This window comes from Cydia pomonella, chromosome 7 (assembly GCF_033807575.1).
Source record: "Cydia pomonella isolate Wapato2018A chromosome 7, ilCydPomo1, whole genome shotgun sequence".
Lineage (NCBI taxonomy): Eukaryota > Metazoa > Arthropoda > Insecta > Lepidoptera > Tortricidae > Cydia > Cydia pomonella.
Window position 1 is genome coordinate 23,204,172 of NC_084709.1, and position 23,282 is coordinate 23,227,453.

The 23,282-nt window shown below is 37.5% G+C and overlaps 2 protein-coding genes across 2 annotated transcripts; one reads left to right on the forward strand and one right to left on the reverse strand.

The window, feature by feature from the left end:
* Positions 1-18,603: 18,603 nt before the first annotated feature.
* Positions 18,604-19,800, reverse strand: LOC133520177 (DCN1-like protein 4). Its single transcript, XM_061854548.1, has 2 exons — positions 19,650-19,800; positions 18,604-18,899 (listed from the first exon to the last, which is right to left on the reverse strand). The coding sequence occupies exons 1-2, from the start codon at positions 19,765-19,767 to the stop codon at positions 18,724-18,726; spliced, it is 294 nt and encodes a 97-aa protein (XP_061710532.1). The 5' UTR covers positions 19,768-19,800; the 3' UTR covers positions 18,604-18,723.
* A 1,669-nt stretch (positions 19,801-21,469) lies between these two features.
* LOC133520176 (DCN1-like protein 4) lies at positions 21,470-22,668 on the forward strand. The gene is made up of 2 exons (XM_061854547.1): positions 21,470-21,620; positions 22,371-22,668. Exons 1-2 carry the CDS (start codon positions 21,503-21,505, stop codon positions 22,544-22,546), a joined length of 294 nt encoding a protein of 97 aa, XP_061710531.1. The 5' UTR covers positions 21,470-21,502; the 3' UTR covers positions 22,547-22,668.
* Positions 22,669-23,282: the final 614 nt, after the last annotated feature.

Consider the following 23,282-nt stretch of genomic DNA (forward strand, 5'->3'; position numbering starts at 1 on the left):
ATAGAGTTGAATATAACTGCTATATCTGGTTGAAAATGCAGTTAAGTAAAGGTTAAAGAGTCTTTTTCAGAAAATGATTTAAGGCCTGTACCCAAAAAAAAAAAACTGTAAATTTCAAGCCGCTGTAATTTTGTTTCTAAGCTGTAATTCTGTTACGGTTTTCTGGCCGCAATAAAAAGTTTTATTATTATTTTATACACCGTGTTTTTATTGAATTGCGTTAACTTCGGGGTATCGGTAAGTACGTTTAAGGAAACTAAATGGCATACCTAGTTAATTTTCTGAAAACATTTTTTTTGGTATTTTTGAATTATTTTTATTTTTATAAAAAGTAATTAAGTAAGTAAGTAAGTAAATATTCTTTATTGCACTAACAATTATACATTTTACATACATGTACAAATGAATTTTAAAGGAAAATAGAACCAGGTAATAACAGGCGGTCTTATCGCTAAAAAGCGATCTCTTCCAGACAACCTTTGGGTAGCAGGAAATTTCGAACTCATACAAAAGTCAACAGGTAGTGCAAGAAGCTAAATATGGAGACTATTAAATACAAACACACATACTACTTATATAAGTATTAAAACAATACCTAATATACTAATAAATATACAATATAAAATAATACAATATATATATATTTATACTTACACATATACAATATATAAATGGCAACTTAAGGTAGAGATAGAAAGTATAGTATTTCAGCTGATTTTTGAAAATGGGGAGAGATTTAGCTAATCTTAATTCTACTGGCAGAATAAAAAATAAAATGTTAATTAAATGTTGCATATAGCGTTGTTATAACACGGACATTACATTTAACTCAACTAAACAATTGAAAACTGTGATATATCAATGTCATTTCGAACATAGATCGTCCGAGATAGTACTTACGTTTAGTAGCAAATGTATGAACTCGTACTAAACACTAATCAATATGTAAACAGGCCGTAAGGTAAGTGTACACGCTCGTAAGGGCCTTATAAGATAAAAATTAATTATTGATTATCTTCGAAATGGAGTTAATTAGAATACCGGTGTCTTTGAGAAATTTACTTAATTTAAGCGCAGGGTTACACCCTTGAAATTAACGGACATAAAAAAAAACACGGTGTATATTCCAATATAAATAATTCTGGTTTAAAATTGGCCTATTCGGCACTGACATAAACGTTATCGAGAACGTAACTTACTTTTTATCTGGCTGTAATCTATATGGCTGTCAAATATGGGCTCCAACAGAATTATGTAAAAAAATGGTAAGAACGTGCCAAAGAGCAATGGAGCGCAGTATGCTAGGTTACAAACTGAATGACCGCATCAGGAGCAGCGACATAAGGTCTAAAACTTTTTTTTTTTTTATACTACGTCGGTGGCAAACAAGCATACGGCCTGCCTGATGGTAAGCAGTCTCCGTAGCCTATGTACACCTGCAACTCCAGAGGAGTTACATGCGCGTTGCCGACCCTAACCCCACCCTCCTCGTTGAGCTCTGGCAACCTTACTCACCGGCAGGAACACAACACTATGAGTAGGGTCAAGTGTTATTTGGCTGCGGTTTTCTGTAAGGTGGAGGTACTTCCCCAGTTGGGCTCTGCTCTAGATCTGGAATGACATCTGCTGTGCTGTGCCCTACCACACAAGGCGAGATGACATTCACATTGCCCATACCTCTCTTTTGGACGTAGTAAAAACAAAGATCATCGACGCACTAGAAATGACTGCGAAACTTAAATGGAAATGGGCCGGGCACATCGCAAGACTAAACGATAACCGATGGAGTCAACGTGTTTTGCACTGGTTTACCAGACGGGCTGAGGGCAAACGGAAACATGGACATCCTCTTCGCCGCTGGAAAGACGACGTCGTGTCAGTTGCCGGGAACCACTGGACCCGCCTGGCCCAAAACAGAAACGACTGGCATGGGATGGAGGAGGCGCTCGTCCAGAGATGGACGATCCCGCATAATAAACAAATTATTCAATACCTAATACTAGTTTTTTAAATTTTGTTTTATACGTTATTTTACTTTATACGGTAAATAAGTTAATAATTATGTAAACTTTTCGGGGAATAAGGGCTGTTTTTATTTTATTTTATTTTATAACTTACTTTCTATGCATCTCACTCGTACTCGCATATAATTGCGAGCGAGATGAATAGAAAGTAAATTACGTTCTAGATAGATCAGTGTCAGTTTTGACACTGTCAGTGACTCATGGTACGGGTACTGATTTAGAAACACTTAAAATTACGTCGAAGATTCGTGCATTTCATAATAAATAACTAATTTAATATGATTGTTGTCTCTTGAACAGAGGCGTCGAAGCGGAAAATCTCTAGGAACAAGTGACTCTGGGCCCATCACAAAGATTGCTAATAGGATTAGCGAAAACGAAGCATACCTGTCATAATTATCGTAAAAACCGGGGTAGATATGCGGCTAAAGTGCAACGAACTACGATGAAAATCAGTTCAGTTATACGTACGAAGGTTAAGATAGGTAACTTACTTACTTACTACTGTGGCGCAGCGACCCGAAGTGGATCTTGGCATCCGACACCAAAGACCGCCATTCTTCTCTGTCCAAAGCCGTTTCTGTCCAATCGACGGCGCCGAGTTCGCTAAGGTCTTTTTGCACTTCATCTCTCCAGCGGTACCTAGGGCGTCCAGACGGTCTTCGGCCATTTGGAACTCCAGAGTACGCCCTCCAGACTGCACGATCCTCACCCATCTGAACTACGTGCCCGAGCCATCGGAGTCTGGCGGCTTTCGTTCAAGATAGATAAAAAAAAATCATACAATTTCCTTCGTACACAAATCGCATTTGGCAGTTGACATACATAGAAAAGAGTAAGAGCTCCAAACGTCCTGCAGTGCCGTTCTCTCAACTATTATTGGGCTGAAACCAAAAGTAGCTATATTAAAAGAGAAGAAGGAAACAGTCAAAAAACATTAATATTTCCAGAAGGTGAAGGGCTGATGCAGGCAAATATGAAAAGCGGCCAAGTGCGAGTCGGACTCGCCCATGAAGGGTTCCGTACCATTTATGACCTATTAAAAAAACTACTTACTAGATCTCGTTCAAACCAATTTTCGGTGGAAGTTTGCATGGTAATGTATATCATATATTTTTTTTAGATTTTTCATTCTGTTATTTTAGAAGTTACAGGGGGGGGGACACATTTTTTTCACTTTGGAAGTGTCTCTCGCGCACACTATTCAGTTTAGAAAAAAAATGATATTAGAAACCTAAATATCATTTTGAAGACCTATCCATAGATACCCCACACGTATGGGTTTAATGAAAAAAGTTTTTTTTTTTTAATTTTATGAGTTTATGACGTATTAAAAAAAAAACTACTTACTAGATCTCGTTCAAACCAATTTTCGGTGGGAGTTTGCATGGAAATGTATATCATATATTTTTTTTAGATTTTTCATTCTGTTATTTTAGAAGTTAAGGGGGAGGGGGGGCACACAATTTACCACTTTGGAAGTGGCTCTCGCGCAAACTATTCAGTTTAGAAAAAAATTATATTAGAAACCTCAATATCGTTTTTAAAGACCTATCCATAGATACTCCACACGTATGGGTTTGATGAAAAAAGTTTTTTTGAGTTTCAGTTCTAAGTATGGGGAACCCCCAAAATTTATTGTTTTTTTCCTATTTTTGTGTAAAAATCTTAATGACGTTCATAGAATACATCTACTTACCAAGTTTGAACAGTATAGCTCTTATAGTTTCGGAAAAAAGTGGCTGTGACATAATCGTTCCGTTTTTTTGCCATTTGGCTACGGAACCCTAAAAACGGGCCCGTAAAAAGCTGGCACTGAATGCGCTAGGAAGAAGCTGCCTTTCACTCCTACAGAACAAATAATAAATGAAGAAACTGATCATTATCAAAATTAAAAGTAGCTTTTTATTGTAGTTATTCTAAAACCCTTAGTTTCAATCGCATCAGTACTTTTCGTTTGAAGTTTACAGTGTTTTTTTTTCGGTACACCCCTTAAATAAAAATTTTACATTATTTATAGAAATGTTCCTTAGAAAACGAATCAGAAACCGTATTTTTGTAATATAGTAAAAAAAAAATTGAGGAAAATTAAGAGGTAAATAATAAACCGAATTTATTTATGTGCGTACCAAATTTACTCACTTCATTGATTTAATAAATTGAAATTGATCAAATTACAAGTGCGCTTGTAATTTGATCAATTTCGCCGGGCACGTCCAAAATTACAATTCTTCTTACATGACTGTGTTTTCAAGTAAAATGTCACCTTTTGCCGACTGTCATTAAGGCTTTTCTCCTTTAAAGGTGTGAAGATGTGATGATGTTTCTTTGTTGGTTTTTGACGACCGGTTTGGCCTAGTGGGTAGTGAACCTGCCTACGAAGCTGATGGTCCCGGGTTCAAATCCTGGTAAGGGCATTTGTTCGTGTGATGAGCATGGATATTTGTTCCTGAGTCATGGGTGTTTTCTATGTATTTAGTATTTATAAATATTTATATATTATATATATATCGTTGTCTAAGTACCCTCAACACAAGCCTTGTTGAGCTTACTGTGGGACTTAGTCAATTTGTGTAATAATGTCCTATAATATTTATTTATTTATTTAATTCAAAATGAACCTTCACGTCACCGGCAACGTGGAATTATTTATTTGAAAATGTAATTATTCCCAATCAAATGTGGGCACTGGAATTTTAATAACGTAAAATTTAAAGCCAGACATTGTGGCATTTTATTGCTCCAGTATTGACTGGATATGGATGTACGGTCAACCAATTTGATTCCTAGGCCACTATAGAACCATGTCATAATGACTTCTACGACAGTGCTTATTGAGTGATGCATGTCATGTATAGAGTAGTTAAAGCGACAAGGTTCAATAGTGGCCTAGAATTCAAATTGGTTGACTGTACACATGTAAAATTTCGTGGGATAGGGCCCAGCCCGCGTAGCCAACGTGCCAATCATTAACGTTCCGTAGCGTATAGTAGTTATTTCTCTCTATCACTCTTCTATATTAGTTCGCTACGGAGGGTAAACGATTGGCAGGTTGGCTATGCGGGCTGGGCCCTATCCCACGAAATTTTACATGTGTACAGTCAACCAATTTGAATTCTAGGCCACTATTGAAACTTGTCGCTTTAACTTAATTAAAAACTAGTATTAGGTATTAAATAATTTGTTTATTATTCGGGGTCGTCCATCTCTGGACGAGGGCCTCCTCCATCCCATGCCAGTCGTTTCTGTTTTGGGCCAGGCGGGTCCAGTGGTTCCCGGCAACTGATACGACGTCGTCTTTCCAGCGGCGAAGAGGATGTCCATGTTTCCGTTTGCCCTCAGCCCGTCTGGTAAACCAGTGCAAAACACGTTGACTCCATCGGTTGTCGTTTAGTCTTGCGACGTGCCCGGCCCATTTCCATTTAAGTTTCGCAGTCATTTCTAGTGCGTTGATGATCTTTGTTTTAGACCTTATGTCGCGAAACTTTACAAGTGTACATCCATATCCAGTCAATACTCGAGCAATAAAATGCCACAATGTTCTGTTCTGGCTGTACGCCACCTTTTGATATTTAACAAATTGAACACATATCAGTGAAAGAATAAGGATCAAATTCAAATGGCGGTCTAAAATCGTTTTCTTTGACAACACACCTCTATTTGAAATTCTCTTTGGTATTAGTGCTAGCCAGGTGCCCGAAAAACTTTGAAATAAACATATATTTCGGTGTATTTTATACTCTAAATATAGGACTCGGTTGTGTTTTTAGATAACGACTTCGTATTATTAGATTGCCCAATTAGAAAGAAAATAATTAACAAAGAACGAAAAAATACCGTTTTCGTTCCCATACAAAAAAATACCGGTTTCCGATCCCTGTTTACTTCGGAGAAGGCTCAGACTCAGACCAGCAATTTCCGGACGGCATTTGAGCCGCGAAAGCGAAGAAATGTATCTTTTGAATGTACTGAGCGTACATCAAAACATGCTTTTTTTGCTGTGAAGTGAAGTCCCAACAAATTGATAGACTTAGTCGTTTTCAATGCATATTTGAAAGGGTTCTCAATTATCCCATTAACGACCGATCTGGCCTAGTGGGTAGTGACCCTGCTTATGAAGCCGGTGGTATTGGGTACGAATCCCGGTAAGGGCATTTATTTGTGTGATGAGCACAGATATTGGTTCCTGAGTCTTGGGTGTTTTCTATATATTTATGTATCTGTACATTATATATATCGTTGTCTAAGTACCCACAACACAAGCCTTCTTGAGCTTACTGTGGGACTTAGTCAATCTGAGCCCACCATACAAGGAAAATTGGCTATCAAATTTGATTCAATGGCATTAAAAATAGAGCTGAATTTGTTTTGTATTAAGAGGCCGCTATCGATTTTAGGCGCAAAAATGTCAAATTGATAGATTTAGTCGATGAATTTTTACACTTTTTGTTAACTGTTGGAAATAACAAGTACTGGTTTCTATTAGCACGTCTTGTTATCTTTCATTATTATAAATCATATTTTTGAAAACAGTCACACTTAATTAGTAATGACTTTTTTTTATGGACGTTTAGTAAACGCGCGTAAAGCACTGATTATAAAGCTCTTGTTTTTAAATTTCGTAAAGTTTGGACTGCTAAAAATGGTAATTTTGTATTACACATATCCTGTACTTCATTTTTAATAAACTACATTTTTGTTATAAGAAGTGTAAATGAAAGTTAGACGAAATCAATTTTCTCCAGAAATTACTTAAATACAAGTGACAATTTCTCTGAAACACGAATTATTTTCAACGTAATTTTGACACTTAAACAATCTACAATACTTGCTGAAAATGTTCTTATACATCATTTTGTATAATTTATCACTATAATTTTTTGATGAATTTTTAAAACCTGTCCCTTCTCGTCACATTACGGGACGCACGCTTGCGACCTCATTAATAAAAAGGCAAGATGAGAAGACGCGCTAATAGGGACCGTGCGCGTTGGAGGGTCTGCCATCTTGTAGCCTGAATCGGAACCATAGACATGTACATTTAAACGTCACGTGTTTTGTTGTGCATAGTAGGTTCTCCCATCTTGTGGACACATACATATAGTGAGTTTTGTATTTTCATCGACAAATCAAACATTTACATTAGAAAAAGTGACATTTGATAAAGTGGAACTGCTGATGCTGATCAGAATACCATCAGGTGAACCGTTTGCTCGTTTGCCTACTGTATCATAAAAAAGCGGCCAAGTGCGAGTCGGACTCGCCCATGAAGGGTTCCGTTCCATTTATGACGTATTAAAAAAAACTACAATTTTCGGTGGAAGTTTGCATGGTAATGTATATCATATATTTTTTTTAGATTTTTCATTCTGTTATTTTAGAAGTTACAGGGGGGACACATTTTACCACTTTGGAAGTGTCTCTCGCGCAAACTATTCAGTTTAGAAAAAAATTGAGTTTCAGTTCTAAGGCTATAGTTTCGGAAAAAAGTGGCTGTGACAAATGGACAGACAGACGGACATGACATTTATAAGGGTTTCGTTTTTTGCCATTTGGCTACGGAACCCTAAAAAAGAATGGAACTCTTCAATGACGCATTGTTTACGTTTGGCGATTTGTCCACTTCGCTGTGTTTGTTAAGCAAATTAAATTTTCAAGACAATTTTTTAACTTCATTGTATGAAATTCAAAATCAACAATAATCTTTCTTTCACAGGTCTCCCTCATTGAAGTCGGTTTCTTTTCTTAAAAATTATTATTAGATGTCTTATCACAAAAAAATATGACTAGATTACTTATAATTTAGACAGCTGATTTGTAAACTGTTTTTTGAAGTCAGGGAATGTATAGTAATGTAAAGTAACTTTGCGATGTGGGTGTAGTTAGGCGGGTCGCATAAAGGGATCAATTATGTAATGAGACGCTTTACACTCAAATAATGAGCCCCAGAAATATACATCGGAAACTATAGACGAGATAATTGCCAATTACTTAATAGTTTGCTTAGTTTGTGTATTCTGTGGCTTGTTAGCGAATTCGTTGGAGAGACGATTGATTTGAAGTTGAAATATTACGTTTCGATTTGATATCAAACCTATTTTAATGTTCGCAATTTAATATTTTTCGTTAAGGTACATATGGTGCTACTACGCTAGTGCGGGAATGAGCACTTTCCGTGTGCGTGTTGAAAGTTCAAAACTGTATGTACTGTAAAACGTTGTACGATACACGTGCGAATAGGTAATTCACAACTCGTGTGGATTTAAAACTCCCTGTTTTAGTTTATAGCCATTCGTTGCGAATTCCCTACTTTCTGCACGTGAATTGTAATAGTACATTACGATACAAGTGCGAAAAATGGAACATTCGAAACGAGTGGCGATAAATGAAAACACGACCGAAGGGAGTGTTTTAAATCGACACGAGTTGCGAATTACCTATTCGCACATGTATCGTACAACGTTTTACAGTACATACAGTTTTGAACTTTCAACACAGACACGGAAAGTGCTCATTCCCGCACTAGTGTAAGTCATTTCTGTCGCCTTGTATGACGTATGTATCTATCCAGAATTTCAGCTTTCTAGCACTAACGATCACGAAGCAAAGCCACGGACAGACAGATATGCGGATGGCGAAACTATAAGGGTTCCTAGTTGACTTCGGAACCCTAAAAAGGGAATATACAAGCGGTTCATACGATACCTGATCTGAGTGAGAGTGACATTTGTGATATTATCGCTATATCAATCATCTGTGCCCCGCACAGATCTACAATACACGAGGTTGCCAGTCAAATATCAAAAGTGCTGCCAAAGTCGGAATGATGGCACGTGTCATTGGAAGTATTGAATTCAGAAATAATATACGATTGCGGATATTGTCTGTTTTTCACCCGACTGCCAAAGCGAGGAGGGTAATGTTTTTCGAGTGTATGTATGTAAGGATTTATGTTTGTCTGTTTCTTTGTAGCCTAAACGGCTTGATGAATTTTGATGTATGAGGTATCGTTAGATTCGTCTTGATCACGGGAGTGTCATAGTTTTTTTAGGATCCCTCGATTTTGTTAAGATCGTCAGGTATAAACTGCAAGGAACCACCATGAATCTGGTCGTCGTCGTAGAACTTTCAAATGGTACTTACATAATAATCTACAAAATTTTCGTTAAATAAAAACAACTAAAAAGTTATAAATAAATAAAAAATTATTATAAAATAAAAAAAACAAAAACCCGACTGCACACTAAAAAGAGGAAAACAAGCCCCACAAGAATATTGTGGGGCTTATGGTAAGTATCGCAGGCGGGGACCAACTTGACCGCCACCAACGAAAATACCTACCTAATCAGGCGCAGGGTAGGGCAAGGCACTCTCCATACACACCTTGTGCAAGTTTTATTTATTTCATTTAATTTAATTTTTTGCTTGTATATATTGGATATACGCAGAAATCGATGTAGAAATTATTCTTTATTAAAAAAAAAAATACAAAAAAAAAAAAATGAATACTACATATTTACCAAAAATAATAACTGTAGCGCAAACAGAAACGAAGAAAAACAGCGCTGATCTTTCGATGAGACCATCAATCGAGAAGAATCACGGAAGATCATGAAGACGAAAGATATAAAATAACATAGAGTGAACAAATTATTACCTAAATAGGAAAAAGTTACACAGCAAGAAAATACAACATACCGATTAAATTAAATAAGGAATATTTAATATAAAACAAGCATCGTACACATAACCCTGTATCGGTCCGGTCCAACCATACCTTGGCTGAACATTACAGCTGCATATACAACTATCGCCAACGGTAAGTTAGCAGTTATTCGAAACTTAAATGCAATTGACTATTAACCATTACAAATTGAACGTTTGTATCAAAAATTAAATTTGGCAAAAAACTTATTTCATTTGTAGACTGCTTCTTTCACACTTATGAAGGTTCGTGTGCGTGATAACTTTCTCTTTCGCACACTTCAATTAGCTTTAAGCGTTTGCTTCATTCTAAACCTGAGGGCCTAGCCAAGATGCCAATTGTTTACGCTACGACAACGAAGCGCTTTCTGTGGCGATACAAAGACAGAGTTTCGTTGTCGTTGCGCAAACGATTGGCATTTTAGCTAGCCACCCCGTAGTGTCACGTCGAAATATTTGTGGTGTCAGCTCTGAAAAGGGTCCTACCTACTCCAACGGACGTGACAGCAAAAAAAAAAATGGATTGTCTTATTAAGCTGCCAGATTTATTTATATCATTGCTTAAGAGCAATTGTCAAACAGGTACTTGAATGGTATCAAAAGCTTTACATCCTTTGTGACGGGACAGGGGCCCGGAATTTTCGGACCCTCGACAATCGGCTGTCCTAAATGAAAACCCAGTAAATGTTGCAGATCAAATTTTACAGGAAATAGTAAAAAACATAAAATGTAGCCGTCTTTTTTTTAAATTTTTAATTTAAATAACAATTTAAATTTAAATTTTTAATTTAAATAACAATCTGTACATGAATACCCATTCTCATACATTCATACTAAATATTGTATGTATCAATCCATATTTTACAATATAAATATTATATTTCAAATTTAAATTTATTTATTGCAACAAACCTAATCAACAATTTATATGGTACATACATAAAAATAAACTAACTTATCAAATAAATAAAACTAATACTAAATAAAAATAAAATACGTCTGAAAAGTTTAGCTTCTTAGGTAATGGTGCCGAGGTTGCTAGCAGCATTTTCCCGCTATTATATGTTTTATACACCTTACTAACCTCGAATAAGTAAATACCGATGTTCATCCTGCTCTATTACCTAGTAAGTGTACTACATTAAGTGTGAACTGGTATATCACTCATCAACTTTCAAAACTTTTCGGGTTGTTCCCATTAGTTACCATCAAGTTGTTAGCAGTGGTAACAGTTGAGATTTACTTAACTCGTTTTACCTGCTAGCAACTAAAAAAAATCCCTTTTATTTAAATTCCCAGTTAAAGTTAGTAAAGTTGAATGATGTCCACGCCAAAACCTAGTATGACTACTATAACTTATTCAAACATTTATTCAGCAAATAGGCCACAGCCACATTTACATGTCAAACTTTTACAAGCAATAAAAATAACTAAAAATTACAACATACAATTACAAACATGGAATCAATAAAATATTCGTTTACAGTCTCTCAATGTCGAATTACACAATTATACAGTCACTCAATGTCGAATTACACAATTATACAGTCTCTCAATGTCGAATTACACAATTATAACGTCTCTCAATGTCGAATTACACAATTATACAGTCTCTCAATGTCGAATCACACAATTATACAGTCTCTCAATGTCGAATCACACAATTATACAGTATCTCAATGTCGAATTACACAATTATACAGTCTCTCGATGTCGAATTACACAATTATACAGTCCCTCAATGTCGAATTACACAATTATACAGTCTCTCAATGTCGAATTACACAATTATACAGTCTCTCAATGTCGAATTACACAATTGTACAGTCACTCAATGTCGAATTACACAATTATACAGTCTCTCAATGTCGAATTACACAATTATACAGTTTCTCAATGTCGAATTACACAATTATATTTATAATAATTAGTTTTTCATATCATATGGGATATATTATGTGACTTCCTGCTGAGTTTCACAATGGTAAACCGTCACTAGACATGCTACTGACTAGGTTTGGACTAGGAGGTGTCGAAATCTTTGTAATAGGATGGGGACTTATTAGGTGGATCCAAATAAGACAAAAAACTGATTTCCAGAAATGTCTCTTACTAGGTTTTGATATAGGACAGCCAAAATACAAAGCCTCATTAGTTTGCAATGTGATCGACACAGAACAAAGGCAAACCGTGGGAGTGTATTGGGATGCTTAAAGTGGAATATCTATTGAGCGCGTCGCTTTTACGTCGGTATTCAGAATTTATCCTCTGTAATCACAGGGATGTAAATCCGTAAATTTACCCTCCGGTTTTAAAATGTTGAATTCATTTTTGAATGTAACTTAAATAATATTATGGGACACACTTACCTACACAAATCGATCTAATCTCACAGTAAGCTCAATAAGGCTCAATAATCAAAACAGATACGAGTAGATAAAGATTATTATTATAACCTTTATTGCTGAAACTAAACTTGCTACACATTATTCTACTGTGGTGTGCACTGTACGTTACACACACCTTCACGTAATCTGTCTACTACTATCTGTACTTAGAGATATTCTTCATTCTAAAAATTATATTTGTTCAAAAACACGTTTTCCCGGCTTAGTATCCAGCATGTCCTGTGACACACTGACACATACGCATCTTCTAGCTTCTTCCATTCCGCCCTGTCGATAGCTTTTTTGGGCCATTCACTTCACGAATTTTATTGATGTCGTCTCTCCATCTTTTAAATTGGCCATCTTTCTTCCTTTTGCCCTCTTGTGGGGACCATTCTGTAATATTTTTTGTCCATTTTGCCCTGCTATCCCTTGTCATATGTCCTGTCAAAAAACATAACTCAGAAAATAACATCTGTGATAAACACGCAAATAAGACGAGACTGATTCGTAGGCAATGTCACTACCGACTATACTACGAGGCCGGTTAAAACGCGGTATCGCGGTCACGTGGGGTTACATAAATTAGATAACATAAGGTTCATGACTGCACTCAGTTCTGCAGTTCAGTCAGACCGTGCTTCGTAGCAGCGGAGGGGCGCCGTGATAGGATGTCATCGATCCCAGTGCGCCCTCATGAAGAGCGTAAAACGCCAGAGTGGGTTTGGTGGGTAAGGCCAAATTCTCCCCCTTCTCGCCAGGAGAGGGGAAAGGAGCGTCGAGCTTACACACCGTGCGTAAATGCATTCCCACTCTGTCAAAAAAAACTGCTTCGTAGCAGCCGTTTTTGCTGCTGTGGCGTTGCTGCAACGGGAAACAGGGGAACACAATGTCAAAAAAATATTAATATTTTTCGTTTGTTAGTCGTATACCTCGAAATCAAAAAATCCTTGTAGCTTTTCACCTATTCGCGTTTCGCCGTGATAGCGTATTTTGATGTAGCGTGTAATATCGGTTTTATATTTTGTTACTCGCATATATGTTTAATAGATTTTTACAACAGTAGCAAATTTAGATGTAGCATGTATTATCAATAGCCTATTTAGTTAGCCGCAAATATTTTTAGTCGCTTTTAACCTGGTCGCATATTGTTGTAGTGTATTGTATTATTCGTAAAATAATTGGCTATATTACTGGGATATAATAAAAATACGGTCGCTTATTGACCTCATTGTTACAGCCATACATTAACAGAACTAACTAACTAACTAACTGCTTTGGCTCAGCGATCCAAAAAGAATCTTGGCCTCCGAAACGAGAGAACGCCACCTGTCCCGATCCAGCGCGGTTTGCTGCCATGAATTGGCATTCAGCCGACGCAGGTCCGCCTCCACTACATCACACCATTAACACATACATTAACAGGCTTTGGAGAATTTGTTGTTTAGAAAATCTATCTCTAATGTTAACACGATGATTTGGGAAAGAAGTTGTCGAAATTTAAACAATTAGGTAATAAAATTAGTCATATCAGTGATATGCACAACGAGGTTACATATATCACACATAACTAGGAGATAAACTACAAGTGCAAAATGTATTTACAAAACAAAACTATACAGGGTAATTTCTGGGTCGTGATCCAGAACCACTTTTTCTGAATCTATAAATGATTTACATTATCCTACGGTAGTATTTGACTGAAAGATAATTATTATACATAAATAGGTAGTTTTTTTATAGCTCCGTCCCATGAAAGAGAAAAGGAAAATACAAATCTGTAAGAAGGAATTTATTACAATATAGAAAATATCTAAATCAAACATAAGTTAATAAATAAATAAACATTTATTTCAGAATTAAATTTCCATATTATATTATATTATATTAGTAACTTATTACTTAATATACTAAACCTATATTAATAACTATTTTATTTTATAATGTAGAAGACTAGCTTGATTATTATGGGCTTGGTTAATAAAATAGTCTACTTCATTTGGCATAACATCATCCCTATTATTCTTGTAATCTAAAAAATCGTATGCAGTTACGTTTTAGGTTAACACGGTAGTATTGAATAGATGTCATCATATTTATTTAAAATTGTACCTACTGAAGTTATCTGTTTACTTACACGTGAAAAGTGATTCCCCTGGCCTTGGAATGAGCAGAATAACTTTTGTACCACTTCACGACACATGAAGACATTTTTAATTATAAAAAAAACGTTGTTTAAATAAACCGATTCAGCCATCCGTCACTAACTGTCATCTCGGTCGAACTGAAATTGCCAATCGAGTAGTTTGTAAGCGCTGTCCGCCTTAGGGTACTTTATGTTGGGCTATAATTGAGCGGGCAGAATGCTTCTATGTTATTTCCGTCCACCGATACCATATTATTCAGTTAAAAGCTCTTTCGCATTTTCAGACCAAATATTACTGAAACTAAATGTGAATTAAATATAATAAAAAATATACTATGTACTTGTATTAAATATTTAAATGTATGAAATAAACAAATATTCGTTAATAAATCAATATAAATGATGATAAATGTTTAATAAAATATTATCATTACATTCATTCATGCAGGTTAACTTTTTTTTAAGACGCGTAGATATACATTAAGGCAGTTTCAGATACATCCCAATTTAAGATCGGATTGTCTATGGTTTTAATTTTTTTAATGTACCTACTTAATGGCGCCATTTACATTTAAATCGGAAAAAAATCTAAATTCCAGTCATAACCTACATTTCTTGTGTTTGACTTTCCTCATAGTTGAAATGAAACAACCATTAAATAAAAGTAACCATTCCACCCTCGAACTATTGGCGCTCACTTCGTTCGAGCGGCTAAATAACCACGGGTGATGTGATTAACTTTCCCCCCTTAGTTAATAATCTACGATTACATAATTTGATGTATATTAACCATGGCTATGCCTCTAGGTTTGACTTTTTTCGACTTTTTTATTATTGCAAAAATTAGAACCGAAAAATAGGTTTCAAAGGGTGTAGCAGGATAGCCTAGGAAAAATTGCCCCCAGCGATTTTGGGCCGAAACTGTAATCAAACGATGCCTTTTGGGGAGGTTATACTCTGCACAAAGTTTCATCCCTCTGTTACCCCCTGGGGGTGAAAAACACCCGATTAACCCCAAAACTGTTTTAATTATTTTTTCCTAAACTATGAAAGTGACGAATTTCAAATTTCGTACAAATATTAATAAGACTAAAAGCTATGTGCTAAAAAAATATTAACCCCCTAACCATTGAAATTCTTGTAAAAAAAACAAAAATAAAAAAAGAATCAACCTGTATATCAAGTTTGGCTCATGGTACCACACCATTTTTTTTTTCAAAAATGAACCAGTTTATATTCTACATGATACAAAAGTTTCATGGACCTACTCGAGAAGGAACATTGCGAAATTAATATGTATTGGCTCTTTGGTGCGTACTATTCATTGAACTCCCACTAAGAGCCTTGCATTATTAATAAACAATGGCTTGCGATCGGACCGCTGGCGCTGCTCGTGCCCGATTTGAAAAAGGTGGGGATAAAGAAGTATGAATCAAACTCATTTGTATTTATAAAAACATTTTTAGGGTTCCGTAGTCAACTAGGAACCCTTATAGTTTCGCCATGTCCGCCTGCCTGTCTGTCTGTCTGTCTGTCCGAGGCTTTGCTCCGTGATCGTTAGTGCTAGAATGCTGAAATTTGGCATGGATATATAAACCAATAAAGCCGACAAAGTCGTACAATAAAATCTAAAAATTTAATTTTTTTGAGGGTACCTCCCCTACACGTAAAGTGGGGGTGAATTTTTGTTTTTTGCTTCAATCCTACAGTGTGGGGTATCGTTGGAAAGGTATTTCAAAACTAATAGGGGTCTTCAACAAAAAATTTTTGATTAAGTGAATATATTCGGAGATAATCGCTCCGAAAGAAAAAAAAATGTGTCCCCCCCTCTAACTTTTGAACCATAGGTCCAAAAAAAAAATTAAAAAAATCGTGGAAGTAGAGCTTAAGAAAGACATTAAATGAAAACTATAGCGGACATGATCAGTTTAGCTGTTTTTGAGTTATCGCAAAAAGTTTCCCCTTCATAGTAAAAAGACATACTTTAATTAGGTACTGATTATGCAAATTTGCCTATTTGTTTAACTCACGTGAAAGGTACCGTTTCATCCCTTGGTTAACAATTTACTATACTTTAAGCTCCAGTTTAGCTTATTGTGACGGAAGAGTAACTACGGAACCCTACACTGAGCGTGGCCCGACATGCTCTTGGCCGGTTTTTTTAAATTATTTTGTTTTCGGGTCCGAGACGTTGCGTATTAAGCATGATACGAGTATAATGATTAGTAGCTACGAAATAGTACGTTTATTTTAATTTCGCAATGTTCCTTCTGGAGTAGGTCCATGAAACTTTTATATAATATAGAATATAAATTGGTACATTATTGAAAAAAAAAATGGTGTGTGTACCATGAGCCAAACTTGAGATCCATGTACAAATGAGTTTGATTCATACTTCTTTATCCCCACCTTTTTCAAATCGGGCACGAGCAGCGGTCCGATCGCAAGCCATTGTTTATTAATAATGCAAGGCTCTTAGTGGGAGTTCAATGAATAGTACGCACCAAAGAGCCAATACATATTAATTTCGCAATGTTCCTTCTGGAGTAGGTCCATGAAACTTTTGTATCATGTAGAATATAAACTGGTTCATTTTTGAAAAAAAAAATGGTGTGGTACCATGAGCCAAACTTAATATACAGGTTGATTCTTTTTTTATTTTTGTTTTTTTTACAAGAATTTCAATGGTTAGGGGGTTAATATTTTTTTAGCACATAGCTTTTAGTCTTATTAATATTTGTACGAAATTTGAAATTCGTCACTTTCATAGTTTAGGAAAAAATAATTAAAACAGTTTTGGGGTTAATCGGGTTTTTTTCACCCCCAGGGGGTAACAGAGGGATGAAACTTTGTGCAGAGTATAACCTCCCCAAAAGGCATCGTTTGATTACAGTTTCGGCCCAAAATCGCTGGGGGCAATTTTTCCTAGGCTATCCTGCTACACCCTTTTTAAATGCTCCTAACTTTTATCATAATGAAAATTTCGAAATAAATCAAACGTAAAGGCGTAGCTGTCGTTGATATACAACAAATACAGTCAAAATGTTTTACATAATGTTAACACATTCACTGCCAGACAAAAAACGGCGCACTACCCCAGAAACCGGTGGTCTATAGCTGCGTACAAAACAACCCGCCCAGCGGGTTGTCCGGCATCTGAACAAAGTTCACGAGCGCCCACCAGGTGGGTTCCCGGCAGTGAATGTGTACTGTTCCTAGTAGTGTAAATATGTATGTTCCATCTCAAAACTATTCCGCCAGAGGGCGCCACTTGGTAGTTCGGCAAAGATCCGCCAGAGGGCGCCACTTGGTAGTTCGGCAAAGATCCGTTAGATGGCGCCACTTGGTAGTTCGGCAAAGATCCGTTAGATGGCGCCACTTGGTAGTTCGGCAAAGATCCGTTAGATGGCGCCACTTGGTAGTTCGGCAAAGATCCGTTAGATGGCGCCACTTGGTAGTTCGGCAAAGATCCGTTAGATGGCGCTACTTGGTAGTTGTTCATTGATCCCCGTCAGATGGCGTTACTTTGTACGTGTAAGTAAGTTAGTTATCGATGAATTTAAAAAGTTCGGCAAAGATCCGTTAGATGGCGCCACTAGCCCCCTTCCCGCCGCCTCCCCGCCCTCCCCCGCCCCCTCCCCGCCGCTGCCCCCCTGGCCCCTGCGCCCCTTGGTAGTTGTGCATATATCCTCGCCAGTTGGCGCTACTTTCTATGTTTAAGGTATTTATCTCCCGAGGGAAAACTTCGCTAAAATAGATGGCACCACTTTGTACGTGTACGACAAACAAAAAGTGACGAGGTGGCCTCCAGTGGCGAAGGTCGGATTCGAACCAGCGTCTTTAGCTAACCGGGGCGTCTTTAGCCAGTTAACGTCATGAACCCCTAGGCCACCCCGTCACGGTGAAACTGGTCCTTTATAGGGCTGTATCTCCTAAACCGTGCGTCGTAGCGTAAAAATAATCAAATTTTCGTTCCCCTTTCGGTAATAACAAAAAACACAAAAAAGAAAAAAGACAGAAAAAGAAAAGAAAAAAGCGTAATAGCGTGCGCGTAATAGCGTGCGTGGTAGCGCCAAAATAATTACATTTTTGTTCCCCTTCAATACTCCACGCACTGAATAACCTATCACATTAGGACATGAAACAATCATCATCATCATCATCATCCTATTTTTTTTTATTATTTCATTGCAAGTTTGAGAAAAGCACTATACAAATCTCGGCGGGAAACGAGGTTGCCAGCCGCGTCTCCCTACCCGACCTCGCTACGCTCGGCCGTATATATCTACTTGGCCTGCAACCCTTCGTTTCCCGTCCTCTATAGTAATGTACTATTCAATTGTATGGTGTGAGGGACCATTGTAATCTGTATGAAATGGCAACGCGCTCTGCTCCTCCTCTCTCTGGAGTTGCAGGTGTACATAGGCTACGGAGACTGCTTACCATCAGGCAGGCCGTATGCTTATTTGCCACCGACGTAGTATATATAAAAAAAAATCGTTTTAAAACTTACCCTAGCGAAATCATAAGAATATCTGTATACAGCCTTAAATACGTAGGGGTCGTTGAGTAAGCTCTTGAGGTAGTCGAGTTTCATCTGAAGCTTGTGGACGCTGTCACATTGCAGTTCCGTTAAGCCTGACAAAAGGAAAAATCATTATACAAACAGACTTTTGTCGCTGACTGTACTTTCCTTACGACAGGCAACTAATACCAAAGAAAATTTGAAATAAAGATGGATTGTCAAAGAAAACTTTGTAGTACGGAAGGTGGAGATAAGGAATGGAATCTCCATGTACCAAAAAGTGTCATCAATAAACCTTAAATAGGTGGCGCTACAATACGTAGAATACTTGAAATGAAAATCAAATCATAGACAGCACACTTCACTCCGTCAATAACGCCTAGGTTCTTAGCTACTCTAGCGCTACTCCGGAGAGATTTGGAACTATTATTTATAGCTGACAGCTGGACACTTTTGCATAAGTTCTGCCTATGGAGATTGCGTTCCTTAACTCTACCTTCCATACTTTGTAGCCACAGTAAGTTTACTGCCATCTTTCGACACATGATTAAAACTTTTAGAACGCCATTTGACTTTGATCCTTATCATTTCACTGATATGTGTTAAATTTGTTAAATATCAAAATATGGCGCCATCTTACTGGGCATTGGCTAAAGATTGTGGCACCATAGCTTTGGCCTTTGATCTATTAAATGGCGCCACTTTTTGATATTTCACAAATTAAATACATTTCGACAGCCTAGACAGTGCAGGTGTTATTTTAAACATCAAACTTCTATCAAATTATGACGTTTAATTGCACAGGCTGGGCTACCAAAATCGCTGCTAACTTACCTTGTTCTGACTCTACCAAATAAGCATACCTTTAAGCCACTCCTCTTGCGTGAAGTAGCCCATTTGTTTGGCACCCATTTTGTAAGCGATGACCAGCATCACAACATTCTCCGGGTCCACTCCTATGTCTTCGCAGAATTTCTCCATTCCTTCAGGGCCTACAGACAATCAATGTGGTATGAAAAAACAAGTAGATGTAAAATTACATCTAATATAAAAGGGTCCACTGATTACCAGTTCACCAGACGATATCGGCCTGTCAGTTATTCTTATAGACCGCTAAAATACAGACTGAAATGCGACAAACAGAAAGCTTAACTAACTTTCTTTTTAAAAATTCTACTCGACCGTTTAAGGCATAAGAGTGCCAGAAACTGTGGAAAATTAAGCCCTATAACTTTGAAATAAAGTTTAAAATTAAGTGGGAAATATATTCCCGCTGCCTTATACAGGCTTAAACTGATACTACTGATACAGATCGATTCCCACGCGGTAGCGGTAGCCACGCGGGCACAGCTAGACTAAAATCAAATACCCTTTTAATGATTGGTTCAACTTTTCCCAAAATGGTATTGTATTGTTTCTACATTATTTCTTATATATGGTATTAAATCTTCTAGTCTAATATTTCTAATTTTATATCGCCGTTTTGTGCGACCGAAACTTATCCCGTAGTCCTATAAAACTATGGCCTAGTTGCTACATCTCGTCAAATGGCAACATTAGTCAAACAACCGTGGATTTCTTGTTTGCTGCTGGTTATGGATTTGAATCCCGGTTAGGGCATATATTTGTCAGAAAACAAGATGAAGTTGATCCACCCAAAGCCAAAATAGACATCGGTTAAGCAAAACAGTCTTAAAGAAATATTAAAGAACATTCAAGATTCTAGAGCGCGAGTACACTCTCACTTGGCCAGTTTTTATCTTCTAAAGGCGTCCGCTTGCTGACGCGGTTGCACGGAGCGGGTGAGCGGGTTAAAAAAAAATAGTACGAGCAACGCTAACTGGCGCGGACGCGTGCGACGCATTTGACCTACAATGGCACCCGCGTGCGTGCGCCCGCTTCGTGCATCCGCGCCAGCTAGCGGACGCCTTTAGAAGATAAAAACTGGCCAAGTGAGAGTGTACTCGCGCTCTAGAATCTTGAATGTTCTTTAATATTTCTTTAAGACTGTTTTGCTTAACCGATGTCTATTTTGGCTTTGGGTGGATCAACTTCATCTTGTTTTCTGACAAATATATGCCCTAACCGGGATTCAAATCCATAACCAGCAGCAAACAAGAAATCCACGGTTGTTTGACTAATGTTGCCATTTGACGAGATGTAGCAACTAGGCCATAGTTTTATAGGACTACGGGATAAGTTTCGGTCGCACAAAACGGCGATATAAAATTAGAAATATTAGACTAGAAGATTTAATACCATATATAAGAAATAATGTAGAAACAATACAATACCATTTTGGGAAAAGTTGAACCAATCATTAAAAGGGTATTTGATTTTAGTCTAGCTGTGCCCGCGTGGCTACCGCTACCGCGTGGGAATCGATCTGTATCAGTAGTATCAGTTTAAGCCTGTATAAGGCAGCGGGAATATATTTCCCACTTAATTTTAAACTTTATTTCAAAGTTATAGGGCTTAATTTTCCACAGTTTCTGGCACTCTTATGCCTTAAACGGTCGAGTAGAATTTTTAAAAAGAAAGTTAGTTAAGCTTTCTGTTTGTCGCATTTCAGTCTGTATTTTAGCGGTCTATAAGAATAACTGACAGGCCGATATCGTCTGGTGAACTGGTAATCAGTGGACCCTTTTATATTAGATGTAATTTTACATCTACTTGTTTTTTCATACCACATTGATTGTCTGTAGGCCCTGAAGGAATGGAGAAATTCTGCGAAGACATAGGAGTGGACCCGGAGAATGTTGTGATGCTGGTCATCGCTTACAAAATGGGTGCCAAACAAATGGGCTACTTCACGCAAGAGGAGTGGCTTAAAGGTATGCTTATTTGGTAGAGTCAGAACAAGGTAAGTTAGCAGCGATTTTGGTAGCCCAGCCTGTGCAATTAAACGTCATAATTTGATAGAAGTTTGATGTTTAAAATAACACCTGCACTGTCTAGGCTGTCGAAATGTATTTAATTTGTGAAATATCAAAAAGTGGCGCCATTTAATAGATCAAAGGCCAAAGCTATGGTGCCACAATCTTTAGCCAATGCCCAGTAAGATGGCGCCATATTTTGATATTTAACAAATTTAACACATATCAGTGAAATGATAAGGATCAAAGTCAAATGGCGTTCTAAAAGTTTTAATCATGTGTCGAAAGATGGCAGTAAACTTACTGTGGCTACAAAGTATGGAAGGTAGAGTTAAGGAACGCAATCTCCATAGGCAGAACTTATGCAAAAGTGTCCAGCTGTCAGCTATAAATAATAGTTCCAAATCTCTCCGGAGTAGCGCTAGAGTAGCTAAGAACCTAGGCGTTATTGACGGAGTGAAGTGTGCTGTCTATGATTTGATTTTCATTTCAAGTATTCTACGTATTGTAGCGCCACCTATTTAAGGTTTATTGATGACACTTTTTGGTACATGGAGATTCCATTCCTTATCTCCACCTTCCGTACTACAAAGTTTTCTTTGACAATCCATCTTTATTTCAAATTTTCTTTGGTATTAGTTGCCTGTCGTAAGGAAAGTACAGTCAGCGACAAAAGTCTGTTTGTATAATGATTTTTCCTTTTGTCAGGCTTAACGGAACTGCAATGTGACAGCGTCCACAAGCTTCAGATGAAACTCGACTACCTCAAGAGCTTACTCAACGACCCCTACGTATTTAAGGCTGTATACAGATATTCTTATGATTTCGCTAGGGTAAGTTTTAAAACGATTTTTTTTTATATATACTACGTCGGTGGCAAATAAGCATACGGCCTGCCTGATGGTAAGCAGTCTCCGTAGCCTATGTACACCTGCAACTCCAGAGAGAGGAGGAGCAGAGCGCGTTGCCATTTCATACAGATTACAATGGTCCCTCACACCATACAATTGAATAGTACATTACTATAGAGGACGGGAAACGAAGGGTTGCAGGCCAAGTAGATATATACGGCCGAGCGTAGCGAGGTCGGGTAGGGAGACGCGGCTGGCAACCCCGTTTCCCGCCGAGATTTGTATAGTGCTTTTCTCAAACTTGCAATGAAATAATAAAAAAAAATAGGATGATGATGATGATGATGATTGTTTCATGTCCTAATGTGATAGGTTATTCAGTGCGTGGAGTATTGAAGGGGAACAAAAATGTAATTATTTTGGCGCTACCACGCACGCTATTACGCGCACGCTATTACGCTTTTTTCTTTTCTTTTTCTGTCTTTTTTCTTTTTTGTGTTTTTTGTTATTACCGAAAGGGGAACGAAAATTTGATTATTTTTACGCTACGACGCACGGTTTAGGAGATACAGCCCTATAAAGGACCAGTTTCACCGTGACGGGGTGGCCTAGGGGTTCATGACGTTAACTGGCTAAAGACGCCCCGGTTAGCTAAAGACGCTGGTTCGAATCCGACCTTCGCCACTGGAGGCCACCTCGTCACTTTTTGTTTGTCGTACACGTACAAAGTGGTGCCATCTATTTTAGCGAAGTTTTCCCTCGGGAGATA